Below are 14,113 nucleotides of genomic sequence, written 5' to 3'. Positions count from 1 at the left end.
TTGGAGGTGCCCAGATGAGGTCCATCTGTGAAGCAATACAAGCTGCTGTGGGGCCTTGGGCCTTCTTTTGGAAGTTCTGGGTTTCTCTGATCCAGCTGCAGTTTGTTCGGTAATTTTCAGATTGCAAAGGGCCAGGCCTTTCATATGCAAAAGCCTCTGCCCACAGCTTGGGTGGGTCGGGGTCTCAGGGGATCAACAGGGCAGAGCAAACAGCTATGGCTGCTCCTCATTCCTGCCCTAAGAGGCCCCGCTTCTCAGTGTCCTGGTAATTGCTGGAAGCACCTCTGAGAGAACGCTGCCCTTGAGTTCCGACCAATGCCAGACAGTCCAGTTTCTCCTGTATGAGTCTGGGTCCCCAGAGACGTGCCTGGAACCAGAGTTCAGATCAGTCAGGAGCTTGAGACTTCCTCCCGGCTGAAAAAGACAACCACATCCCCAGTTTCTAGCCCATTCCACATGAGCAGCATCCTCATCTGCCAGCCCTTTCCACATGCACCATGTCCTCAGTTGCCAGCCCTTTCTGCGTGCGCCTCCATACCTCTGCACTTCACTTCCGTACCTCCTCTGAGTCTCAGTGTGCTTTTCTCTTTCCTTCTAGTTGTAGAATTTCCACTCAGCCAGCCTTCCTGTGGTTCTGGATGATGTCCGTTCTGTCTTTTAGTTGTATTTTTGAAGTGGTTGTGCTAGGCAGCAATTTCCGGTGTTTACCTATGCTGCCATCTTGGTTTCTCTGAGAGTTTTACTTGCTCCTTTCCAATTTGGATGCCTTTTATTTTTTCTTCTTATCTGATTGCTATGGCTAGGACTTCCAGTACTATGTTGAACAAGATTGGTGAAAGTGGACATCTCTGTCTTGTTCCTATTCTTAGGCAAAAATGGTTTTAATTTTTGCCCATTGAGTATGATGTTGGTTATAAGTTTGTCATATATGGCCTTTATTATGTTGAGGTATGATCCCTCTCTTCCCACTTTGCTGAGTTTTTATCAAAAAATGGTGTTCAATTTTGTTAAAGGCGTTTTCTGCATCAATTGATATGATAATGTGATTTTTGTTTTGCAATCTGTTTATGTGATGTATCACATTTATTGATTTGCAAATATTGTACCAACCTTGCTTCCCCAGAATAAATCCCACTTGGACATGGTGTATGACCTTTTTAATGTATTGCTGGATCTTATTTGCTAATATTTTGTTGAGGATTTTAGCATCTATGTTCATCATGGATATGAGACTGTAATTTTCTTTCTTTGTGATGTCTTTATCTGGTTTGTGAATTAGGGTAATGCTGGCCTCATAGAAATAGCTTGGAACTGTTCCTTCCTCTTGAATTTTTTTGGAATAGTTTGAGGAGGATAGGTGTTAGTTCTTCTTTGAATGTTTGGTAAAACTCCCCTGTGAAGCCATCCAGACTAGTGCTTGTGTTTGCTGGAAGTTTTTTTGTTTGTTTTTTGGTTGTTGTTTTTTATTACTGCTTCAATTTAATCAGTAGTTATCAGCCTATTCAAGTTTTCTGATTCTTCCTGATTGAGTTTTAAAGATTGTATTTTTCTAGGAATATGTCCATTTTTTCAAGGTTGTCCAGTTCATTGGAATAAAGTCATTCATGGTACCTTTTTGTAGATCCTTTGTATTTTTGTGGGGTCAGTTGTTACTTCACATCTTTTGTTTCTGATTTTGTTTATTTGGGTCCTCTATGTTTACTTTTGGATGAGTGTGGCTAGAGGTTCATCAATCTTGTTTATCTTTTCAAAGAATCAGCTCTTGGTTTTATTGATCTTTTGCATTGCTTTTTAAGTCTCTATGTTATTTATTTCTGCTTTGATTTTTATTATTTCATTCCTTCTACTTACTCTAGGCTTTTTCTTGTTGTTCTCTTTTTAATTATTTAAGTTGTAGGGTTAAATAACTTTTTAAAATTTTTCTTGTTTTTTGAGGTAAGCCTATAGTGTTATGAACTTCTCTCTCAGGTTTATTTGCTTTTTTGTGTGTTCATTTTCATTTGTTTACAGGCTATTTTTTATTTCTTCTTTGATCTCTTAACCATTCATTTTTTAATAGCATGTTATTTTGCATTCATGTTTTTGAATGTTTTTTAGTGTTTTATTGTAGTTGATTTCTACTTTCATGCCATTGTAACCTGCTTAATATGATTTAACTCTTCTTGAACTTGTAGAGACTTAGTTTGCAAATTGGTGCCACCACTGTGGACAACAGTATGGAGGGTCCTCAAAAAATTAAAAATGGAACTGTCATTTGACTCAGTGATCTTACTTCCATGAATATATCCTAAGACACATAAACACTCATCAGAAAGTATATATGCACTCCTATGATCATAGCAGCACAATTTACAATAGCTAAGATCAGGAAACAGCCCAAGTGCCCATCAGTAGAAGAATGGATAATGTCTGTGATTTAATAAAGAAGTTGTCCAAAGTAGACACTATTAATCCTTTGCGGTCGTATTAAATTTGGACATGGGTGTCATACTGGTCAGAATTAATTTCCATTGAAAGAGCAGTGATACATAACATGCAAGATTATGAAGGATAAACAAGATTTATTAATTCTTTTTTGGAACTTCGTCACTACTAGTAGAATCACTACAAACGTTATCACTTTCTACGTCAGAGTCAGTATTCAAGGTGCCAAAATAAAACTCTTCATCGTTACTTTCAGATTTGCAGTACACTTCTTTCGGTAACTTTCTTTTTGCCATTTTGGAGTATTATTTTGAAATATCTTAACAAGCGAGAATGCCTAATTAACGTAATTTGTAAAGCTTTATTTGAAATTCTGCGAAGTATCTCCGAAGCTTGTCGATTTCTTCACTCTCAAAAGGCAACTGACTCGCCATGGTGTTTTGCATGGCGTGTGTGGAACGACCACGTTTGTTTATATTGAGTTTCAATATCTCTGATTTGTCAGGGCAATGTTTTGGTTCGTGACAAGGTCGCTTAGACACTTAAGAGCTTTCAGAGAAATTATGAACTGATACATGAATGAATAGAGTTAAGATTTGTACGGTTCCTTGCTGTGGTGGCTGAGAGCAGACATACGACCGGAACTGTAAAAAAGCTTTGGTGGCTGAGAGTAGACAAATGACCACAAAGGGTTAAAGGATCTAGTATAGAAAAAGCAAACACCCTGGCTGGGTTGGCTAAGTGGCTAGAGCGTCAGCCTGTGGACTTAAAGGTCCCTGGTTCAATTCTGATCAAGGGCACATGCCCAGGTTGCCGGCTCGGTCCCCAGTGGGGGGCAAGCAGGAGGCAGCCGATCAATGATTCTCTTTCATCATTGATGTTTCTCTCTCTCCCTCTCCCTCCCTCTCTGAAATCAATAAAAAAATATATATATATAAAAAAAGAAAAAGCAAACACTAAGTGAAAGGTCACACTTACTTTTACATATTATTGGGGACCATATACAAATCCATGCTTCTTAGAAAAAAATGTCCGGTTTGGGACATATAATGTTTTTAAGTTTACCATAGCTAAGATTTGGAAATAGTCTAAGTGCCCATCAGTAGATGAGTAGATTAAAAAACTGTGGCACATCTACATAATGGAATACTATGGTGTGGTGAAAAGAAGGAATTCTTACCATTTGCAACAGCATGGATGTAACTGGAGAGTATTATGCTAAGCGAAATAAGCCAGTCAGAGAAAGACAAGTATCACATGATCTCACTCATATGTGGAATCTAATGAACACAATAAACTGATGAACAAAATAGATCCAGAAACATAGAAGCATGGAATAGACTGATGAATCTCAGAGGGAATCCTGGTGTGGGGGGGGGGGATGGGTGGGGAGAGATTAACCAACAAAATTATGTGCATAATTCATAGACATAGATAATAATATGGTGAAGGCCTAGGCTGGGAGGGGCAAGTAATGGGTAGAGGGGGTCAATGGGGGGGAAAAGGGGGCCATATGTAATACTTTCAGCAATAAAGATTTTTTTTTAATCACAGACATTAGCTAGCTCTGTAAAAGATAGGGTAATAAGCAACAGTTTCTACTCCTTTCAAAGGAAATTCAATCCTTGGAATGCTTTTCTTGATATTTGGTAGATACCCACATTCATTCAATGAGGTACAAGCAAGAAGAGAAGAATTCCTCATCCCCAGCTTTTCCATGATCATAGCAGCCAAATGGCAATCACAGTCAAGTTTCTCTATACAACTGTGTTTTGAGAGCTTGAATTTAGATTTTCTTTCAGCAAATTCAATGTCATCCCATGCCTCCACCTCTGAGATAACATGAAAGAAAAGATAATTTCTTATATAGTTTGCTAGGGCTGCAATAACAAAATACCAGACTGGGTGGCTTAAGCAAATTTATATTTTCAAAATGCTAGAGACTAGAAGTCTAAGATAAGGAGATTGGCAGGTTTGGTTTCTTTTGAGATGTCTCTTCTTGGTTTGTGGATGGCTACTATCTCACTATGTCCTCACATGGTCATTCTTTTGTGTGAGCACATCCCTAGTGAATGTCTACATGCAATTTTCTTATTCTTATAAGGATACCAGTCAAATTGGATTAGGGCCTCACCCTAACAGTCTTACTTTAACTTAGCCACCTCTTTTAAAGGCCCTATCTCCAAATATAGCTGCAATCTGAAATATTGGTGATTAGGGCTTCAAGATATGACTTGGGTGGGAGGGACATAAAAAAGCCTCATAATATCTCCAAAGAATCAATAAATGGACTCTTCTCCAAACCACCACATTAGTGATTCTGTTCCTTTTTAGTCATAATTTAAAGATTATTTTTCCCCAAAATCAGTTATTGAAATATAAAGTTTCAAGTAGAAAGTGCATAGATTTCATTTGTGTAAATGGTTAATGCAGTGGTTCTCAACCTTCTGGCCCTTTAAATACAGTTCCTCATGTTGTGACCCAACCATAAAATTATTTTCATTGCTGCTTCATAACTGTAATGTTGCTACTATTATGAATCATAATGTAAATATCTGATATGCAGGATAGTCTTAGACGATCCCTGTGAAAGGGTCGTTCGACCGCCAAAGGGGTTGCGACCCACAGGTTGAGAACCATTGGGTTAATGAAAAGCCGTGGTTTTGATGCCTTGATGATTTAAAAATAATAAAAAAAAATGTATTCTTATTTAAAATAAAGCACTATAACAAAAATAATAACATGACTTAGGCTGCTGGTATGTTTTTTAGTATCTCTTTGATAGCCCAACATGGGCCATTTCTAATGCCATGCTAAATATTAAAAATTACACTGTGGGGAATAGTACTATAATATCAGTAAAGCAATTAAAAATGAATCTTCCTGGATAGAATACTTTCCTTACTAAAATGAGGCTTATATTCACTTTATTCTCTTAAGGAGATTTTGTTCTAAGAAGGCAGGAAACTTCATAGCCACTAAAGCATTGTAAAATTTCTGTATACCAAATAGGAGATCAATGCATAAATATTTCCAATTCTTTTAATCAAAGCAGCAATCAATGTAGAAGTTTTAAAATACAGTGAATTAAATTTGAATGCTAAGTCTAACTAGGCAATAGCAGATTTCAAAAGCAAAACTAATAATACAGTGAATTCACTATTTAATATTTATTGATACCAAAAATGAATTATTATCAGGGTCTCAAAAATTCTGTAAAGTATACCTCTCATAAAATGCATACATCTCTCTATATAAAAGCACAAGCGACAATTTGACAGAAGGCCAGAACGACCTGTTGCTATGACGTGCATTGAACATGCAGGTAGGCAAGTGGTTAGGAGCGAGCAGGCAGGCAGACAAGCGTTTAGGAGCAAGCAGGCAGGCAGGTGAGTGGTTAGGAGCGAGCAGGCAGGCAGGCGAGTAGTTAGGGGCAAGTGGTCCCTAAACTAGTAGTCAGACATCCCCTAGGGGTCCCAGATTGCGAGAGGTTGCAGGCCGGGCTGAGGGACACCCCCCGCCCCACACAAATTTTGTGCACTGGGCCTCTAGGATGTAAAATAAAATTTGCATTATTTCTCCCCAGATATTTATTAAGGTTTTGAATCTCAAGAATGATAACTATAACATAAAAAAAGCTAATATATCTGTAGTTTATGTAGGTACTGTATGTAAATGTAGTAAAACAGATAGAGTTTAGCTCAGAAATTGAGTTTAGAATATGTTGTATTAGATTGTTTAATCTAATGAATTGCCCAGTCAAAAGATAGTGCTTTTTCCAGCTTCCTGCTAAACACATATGAAGGTGCTGGAAAAATCCTCTAGTAACACTGAAAACTAAGACAGGAGAAAACGTATCCTAAGAACTGAGAAGCAGCCCTGACTGGTTTGGCTCAGTGGATAGAGCATCAGCCTGCAGACTGAAGGGTCCCAGGTTCGATTCCGGTCAAGGGCATGTACCTGGGTTGCGGGCACATCCCCAGTAGGAGGTGTGCAGGAGGCAGCTGATCGATGGTTCTCTCTCATTGATGTTTCTAACTCTCTATCTCCCTTCCTCTCTGTAAAAAATAAATAAACATATATTTTTAAAAAAAGAACTGAGAAGCACCTTAAATAATGCTCAAGTGAGAAAAATAAAATAAAGCAATTCTTGCTCTTGGGTAGATCATGAATGGGGAAAAAATGTCAGTTATCACTAAAGTGTAAATGTAGGGTGATTCCATTAGAAGTACTATTTGCCACCTCATTCACTTCCTGGAGCTAACCGTTCATTCCAAATTTAGAAGAATTATTTTTAAAATATGAGCTGGAGGAGAAAGCACTTAGTTCTACTAGACACTAAAGCACCTATAATTTAAAAATATGATATTTGCATATCAAAAGAAAGAAAAACCAAAGAAATCTAGGGAATCCAGAAAAAGACAAAAATGCATATGGGAATTCCATGAAGATAGCATTTCAAATCAGTTAACTTTCACAAATAGTGGTTTTTGGATAACTAATCCCATATAGAAAATTAGTAACATTGAATACATTCTTCATTCCATGTATATGGATAAATTTAATATAGATTGAATATTTAATTATAAAAATTAAAGCACATAGGTATTAGAATAAAACATGGGTGGATTCCTTATAAAATAGAAGTGAGAGACATTCCAAAATGTTGGCGGAGTAAGTCGAAGCTACACCAACACTCTCCCACAACCAATCTGGAATTACAACTAAAATACAGCCATCTTGAATAATCAACTGAAGACTAGCTGGAGAGGCTCCTGATAACCAAAGATGGAAAGTGGAGACCCCATAGAGACTGGTAGGAAGTGTGGAGGTACAAGATGGCTGGCCAGGCTCCCACAAACAGCAGCTGAAGTTATGGAGGGATATCTCAGCTATAAGGGGTTCCCACTGAGAACTCATGGATCTAAACTCCAAGCTAGCTGCCCAGCTGAGAGTACCAGGACTGAGAAAGATGCCAACATAACATCTGGCTGTGAAAATCAGCAGGGTTGCTGGCCTGCCAGGGAGAGATGGCTGCAAATGCAGGCAACCTCTTAAAGAGCCAACACACAAAAATTCCTATGCAGCCACTCACCTTGGGGTCCAACAGAAGGTGGGAAGAGTGGACTAGAGCTGTGTGAGCATAATACAGGGATGGGAGCTCTGGGGTTAGAGCTCAGAAGGCAGCCACCTCAGTCCCCTGTGATGAGTCATTCCCTCATGCTGCAGAGGACATCTTATCTTTCTCCTGCAGAACTTTACCATCCAGGCAGCTTTTGCCTGGGGCAGGGAGGGTGGGGGAGATTGCCCCACTCTGTTGGGAAACCTCTCACACCACCCTGTGGTTGATAGCATGAGGCAAATCGACTGAATGACATTCAGACTGCAGGAAGAGGCAGATCTCTGAAGGCTTTGAGTCTTTGCCTGATTTCCTTCTGAGACCGGGGCTAGGAAAAGCAGACCTTGGTGCATATCCTGGTCTTTCCAAAGGCACCCAGCCCCAGCAGAGGGAGCCGCAAGCTATGGATTGCTGATAGCTCCAGTCAGGGTACTCAGAGCCAGTCACAAACAGCATCTGTCATTGACCTGCACTAGAGGTTGGGAGTCATAGCAAATCTGCATAATACATAGATACAAACCCAAACACACACCAAAAATAGGGAGACAAAAAAAACAACAACCCCCAAATGAAAGAAAAAGGGAATTCTCCAAAAGAAGAGCTAAATGTAATGGACATAAGAAATTTATCAGATACAGAGTTAGAATAATGATGGCAATGATGCTCAACAGCATGAGAAAAGATATAGTAACTATGAAAAAAGACCAGTGAGAAATGAAGAATGACATAGCACTAATAAAGAACACATTGGATGGAATACATAGCAGAGTAGGGGAAGCTGAAGATCAGATCAGTATATTAGAAGACAGGGTAGAAAAAAATCAATCACAGAACCAAAAAGAAAATAAAAAATAAAAATAAAAAAACAGGAGGATAGCTTAAGGGAGCTGTGGGACAACATGAAAAGTAACAATATTCGCATCATAGGAGTAACTGAAGGTGAAGAAAAATGAGCAAGAGCTAGAGAACCTGTTTGAAGAAATAATGACAGAAAACTTCCCTAACCTGGTGAAGGAAAAAGTCACACAAGTTCAGGAGATACAGAGATTCCCAAGCAAGAAGAACCCAAACAGGCCCATGCTCAGATACATCATAATTAAAATGCCAAAAATTAAAGACAAAGAGAATCTTAAAAGCAGCAAGAGAAAAGCAACTTGTTATCTACAAGGGAGCTCCCATAAGGCTGTCAGATTATTTTTCATCAGAAACTCTATAGGCCAGGGATGAGAACCAAGATGGCGGCATAGGTTAACGCCGGAGTTTGCTGCTTTGAACAACTACTTCAAAAGTGAAACCAAAAAACGGAAGGGACATCACCCAGAACCACAGGAACGCTGGCTGAGTGGAAGTCCTACAACTAGGAGGAAGGAGAAACGCATACGGACACTCAGAGGAGGCGCAGTGCTGAAGTCAAATTCTGAGGTGCGGAGTGCGCGGAGCGGGCTGGCGGCGGAGGGCGCGGTTGTTGTTTTCAATCGGGAGGGAGTCGCAGACTCTGAGCACCAGATCCAGGCGAGTCTTTAGGGACCCAGACTCAAACGGCAGAAGCGGGTCTGTCTGGCTTCGGTCAGAGCGAGTGCAGCTTTCTCTCCGAGCTTTGCAGCGGGTGCTGGGACTCAGAGAGGCAGACCCCCTGGGGACAGGACTGAGAGCCGCCATAACTGCTCTCTCCGGCCCACCCTGTTGATCCTGTTCGACCCGCCCCGCCCAAGCCCTGCGCAGAGGCATTTGCCGGATAGCCTCAGGCAAAGGCTAGATTAGCACCTCCCTAGAGGACAGAAGCTCTCTCACTACTGACACAGCTGATTCTCATAGCCACTTGGCCTGGAGGTCAAACCCTCCCTGGAATTAGCTACAACAATCAAGATTTAACTATAAGACTGCGAACAAAGACCACTAGGGGGTGCACCAAGGAAGCATAACAAAATGCGGAGACAAAGAAACAGGACAAAATTGTCAATGGAAGAAATAGAGTTCAGAACCACACTTTTAAGGTCTCTCAAGAACTGTTTAGAAGCTGCCGATAAACTTAATGAGCTCTACACAAAAACTAATAAGACCCTCGATCTTATATTGGGGAACCAACGAGAAATTAAGCATACACGGACTGAAATAACGAACATTATACAGACGCCCGACAGCAGACCAGAGGAGCGCAAGAATCAAGTCAATGATTTGAAATGCGAGGAAGCAAAAAACATCCAACCGGAAAAGCAAAATGAAAAAAGAATCCAAAAATGCGAGGACAGTGTAAGGAGCCTCTGGGACAGCTTCAAGCGTACCAACATCAGAATTATAGGGGTGCCAGAAGATGAGAGAGAGCAAGATATTGAAAACCTATTTGAAGAAATAATGACAGAAAACTTCCCCCACCTGGTGAAAGAAATGGACTTACAGGTCCAAGAAGCGCGAAGAACCCCAAACAAAAGGAATCCAAAGAGGACCACACCAAGACACATCATCATTAAAATGCCAAGAGCAAAAGATAAAGAGAGAATCTTAAAAACAGCAAGAGAAAGAAACTCAGTTACCTACAAGGGAATACCCATACGACTGTCAGCTGATTTCTCAACAGAAACTTTGCAGGCCAGAAGGGAGTGGCAAGAAATATTCAAAGTGATGAATACCAAGAACCTACAACCAAGATTACTTTATCCAGCAAAGCTATCATTCAGAATTGAAGGTCAGATAAAGAGCTTCACAGATAAGGAAAAGCTAAAGGAGTTCATCACCACCAAACCAGGATTATATGAAATGCTGAAAGGTATCCTTTAAGAAGAGGAAGAGGAAGAAAAAGGTAAAGATACAAATTATGAACAACAAATATGCATCTATCAACAAGTGAATCTAAGAATCAAGTGAATAAATAATCTGATGAACAGAATGAACTGTTGATTATAATAGAATCAGGGACATAGAAAGGGAATGGACTGACTATTCTTGGGGGGGAAAGGGGTGTGGGAGATGTGGGAAGAGACTGGACAAAAATCGTGCACCTATGGATGAGGACAGTGGGTGGGGAGTGAGGGCGGAGGGTGGGGCGGGAACTGGGAGGAGGGGAGTTATGGGGGGAAAAAAAAGGAACAAATGTAATAATCTGAACAATAAAGATTTAATTAAAAAAAAAAAAAAAAAAAAGAAACTCTATAGGCCAGAATGGAATGGCATAAAGTATTCCAGGTAATGAAAAGCAAGGATCTTAAACCAAGATTATTATATCTAGCAAGGCTATCATTCAAGATAGATAGTGAAATAAAGAACTTCCCAGAAAAAGAAAGGCTAAAGGAGTTTATCACCACTAAACCAGCACTGCAAGAAATGATAAAGGGACTGTTGTAATGAGAAGAAGAAAGAAAAAGAAACATAAGCATAAAGAATTAAAATGAAAATGATTAATGAAGTATCACCTCACACCTGTCAGAAAGGCTACCATCAACAAATCAACAAATGACAAGTGCTTGTGAGGATACAGGAAAAGGGAACTCTAGTACCCTGGTGCAGCCATTATGGAAAACAGTATGAAGTTTCCTCAGAAAATTAAATATGGAACTGCCATTTGACCCACTGATCCCACTTCTGGGAATATATCCTAAGAAACCTGAAACAACAATCAGAAAAAATGTATGCACTCCTATGTTCATAGCAGCACAGTTTACAATAGCTAAGATCTGGAAACAGCCTAAGTGCCCATCAGCAAATCAGTGAATAAAAAAGCCGTGGTACATTTATACCATGTAATACTATGCAACTGTATAAAAGAAGGTTATCTTACCCTTTGAGACAGCATCGAGGGACCTGGAGAGTATTATGCTAAGCGAAATAAGCCAGTCAGAGAAAGACAAGTATCACATGATCTCACCCATATGTGGAATCTAATGAACACAATAAACTGGTGAACAAAATAGATCCAGAGACATAGAAGCATGGAATAGATCATCAAATCTCAGAGGGAAGGTGGGGGTGGGTGAGTGGGTGTGAAGAGATCAACCAAGGAATTTGTACTAGTATGTATGTATGCATAACCCATTGACACAGACAGTAGTGTGGTGTGGGGGGCAGTGGCGGGCTATAAGGGATCAATGGGGGAAAAGGGGGGACATATATAATACCTTCAACAATGAAGATTTAATAAAAAATGTTAGAAGTGAGGACAGATTTCCTGTCCCTACTCAAAGTGTTACGGTATTAACAATGAATTTCCCTTTTGTGTGTTTGTCTTGACTCCTTACACCATCCAAATGTATAGGTTTATTTTTAGTCATAATATAATCTAATTTTAATGATAATATAGTTTGTAATGATAAATGATCATTTCTAAACTTGATTTCCTTGGGGATGCATAATGGTTTAGTTGATGCAGCACTTGCTGTTTTTATGCTATTCCAGCTCTTGCTGTTTTAATTAATTTGAATCAATGATTCACTAAAAATATAGAGCTCATAAAGCCAAAGTTGAAAATAGCACATTGTTTAGATAGCTTAGCAAATAATACAATCTTTCATTGGGACTTTGTGCAAGTTAACCAAATTGTTTCAATTCCTCCATTTCTAAAAGGAGTGACATAATAGTACTTAATTTATGTGTTTTTCTGGGAAGAAAATGAGATATTGTGTGAAAAATATTTAGTACAGAACGTGGCATATAGTTAGTATTCAATAAATACTAACTTGTAATCATATAATTAATTATTATTAAATATAATACTAAACCTTAGAAAGTTTTCATTTTAAAATTTGAAAATTTATAAGAATTTTGAGTTGGGCTGTTTTGCCAAGTGGAAATTTTTTTTTTCTTAATAGTTTAGTGCAATATTCTCATTTGAGACAAAATGACTGTGAATATCATTGATCTTATAACAAAGAAGTTTTTTTAAAAAACAAAATATAGTCAATATCCCCTGTTTTCTTATAAAGAAATAGTATTACTCTTCACAATAAAGGAAGATACCTATCAGTTGGAAATCCTCACTGTTACAAATGGCCAGAAGCTCGCTGCTCTTCCAATCTCTTAATACTTGTGCAACAGGTAGGGGTTGGTTTCAAAGTATAGTCCCGTGACCATCTGCCTTTGTGTCCTCTGAGCTGCTACTTAAACATGAAGCTTTCTGGGCCACATCCCAGACTGAATAAATCAGAATTTCTAAATGTGGGGCTCAGCAAGCTGCATGTCTAACAAGTTTCACAGGTGGTTCTTATGCAAAGTAAAGCTAGAAAATTTCTAATTCACTGGAACACAAGAAAATGCTGTCAGTTTTTTTTGTTTTGTTTTGTTTTATGTTTTTGTCTTCTGGTCAGTATAACCTGGAAGAGTTACCCCTTTTTTTCATAAATAAATGTTGGCTTCACTCATGGCATCAGTTAAATAAGTGAACAATTTCCTGGTAGCAATTTGGGGGCTTCAAGGAGAATCTTGGACTATTACGATCTAGGAAAAAAATACAGAATGAATTAAAGGGTCATCACATTTAACATTTCTTCAGCTCTCCAGCCCAGTGGTCGGCAAACTCATTAGTCTACAGAGCCAAATATCAACAGTACAACGATTGAAATTTCTTTTGAGAGCCAAATTTTTTAAATTTAAACTATATAGGTAGGTACATTGTTATTAACTTAATTAGGGTACTCCTAAGGCTTCGGAAGAGCCACACTCAAGGGGCCAAAGAGCCGCATGTGGCTCGCGAGCTGCAGTTTGCTGACCACGGCTCTAGCCCCTTCAGGAGAGAACCTTATTGACTGATTTTATAGAGAGAGAGAGAGAGAGGAAGGGGGCAAGCGAGAGAAATAAAGATAGAGAGACATTGATTTGTTGTTACACTTATTTGTGCATTATTTGGTTGCTTCGTGTATTTGCCTTGACCAAGGATCAAACTGCAACCTTGATGTATCAGGTCGATGCTAGGGCCTAAGATATATATTTTTTATTGGGTTGATGACAGTTGAGAAAAAATAGTGAAGCCAGTAAAGTGAGCTTATAATTTTGTATAATGTGTTTTTTTTATTCGAAAGTGATCTTGAAAAATTATCAGTAAATGAATTAGATTACTTTTACTTTCTGCTCTTAAAATTATATTCTTAAAATTTTTACCACATTAAAACTTATTTTGTGTTTTTTTACAGGAATTGAATTGCCTCCTAGAGGGAATATTCCAATCACAGTGTGTTTTATTCCCAAAGTTATGAAATTAAGGAAGACAATGGCTGTTGTTCAAATGAGGAGGGCAGATGGAACAAATTGGCTTATTGACAATTTTGATGAATTGAGTCCAGAGTTGAAAAGGTAACGTTTAAATAAGTATATTGATTTTGTTTTGTCTGGCACTGATACAATCAGCTTCTTTTATATGTAATGCAACGTAAAGTTCATGCTTTTTATTCTCTGATGTGTTGAAATTTATATGTTCAGAGGAGGAAAATGTATTTGTTAAATGGGTATATTATGTATCATTGCTGATATAAAGTTCAAAGTGATGAACAACTCAATCTTAATAGACTGAGAGTCATGCAAAGGCAGCCTTTTAAACTGAGAAAATAGTTACTGCCAAGACAATAAGTAATCTATATTTGGGAGAAC

General features: G+C 38.7%; 1 protein-coding gene across 1 annotated transcript in view; it reads left to right on the top strand.

The window, feature by feature from the left end:
• CFAP47 (cilia and flagella associated protein 47) overlaps nt 1-14,113 on the top strand; it is a 467,420-nt gene that overhangs the window by 413,451 nt on the left and 39,856 nt on the right. Inside the window, 1 exon segment of the mRNA XM_059678706.1 lies at nt 13,660-13,819. Coding sequence (XP_059534689.1) covers nt 13,660-13,819 — 160 coding nt within the window.

Source organism: Myotis daubentonii, chromosome X, assembly GCF_963259705.1.
Source record: "Myotis daubentonii chromosome X, mMyoDau2.1, whole genome shotgun sequence".
Lineage (NCBI taxonomy): Eukaryota > Metazoa > Chordata > Mammalia > Chiroptera > Vespertilionidae > Myotis > Myotis daubentonii.
This window is presented reverse-complemented; position numbering and strand designations above follow the sequence as displayed.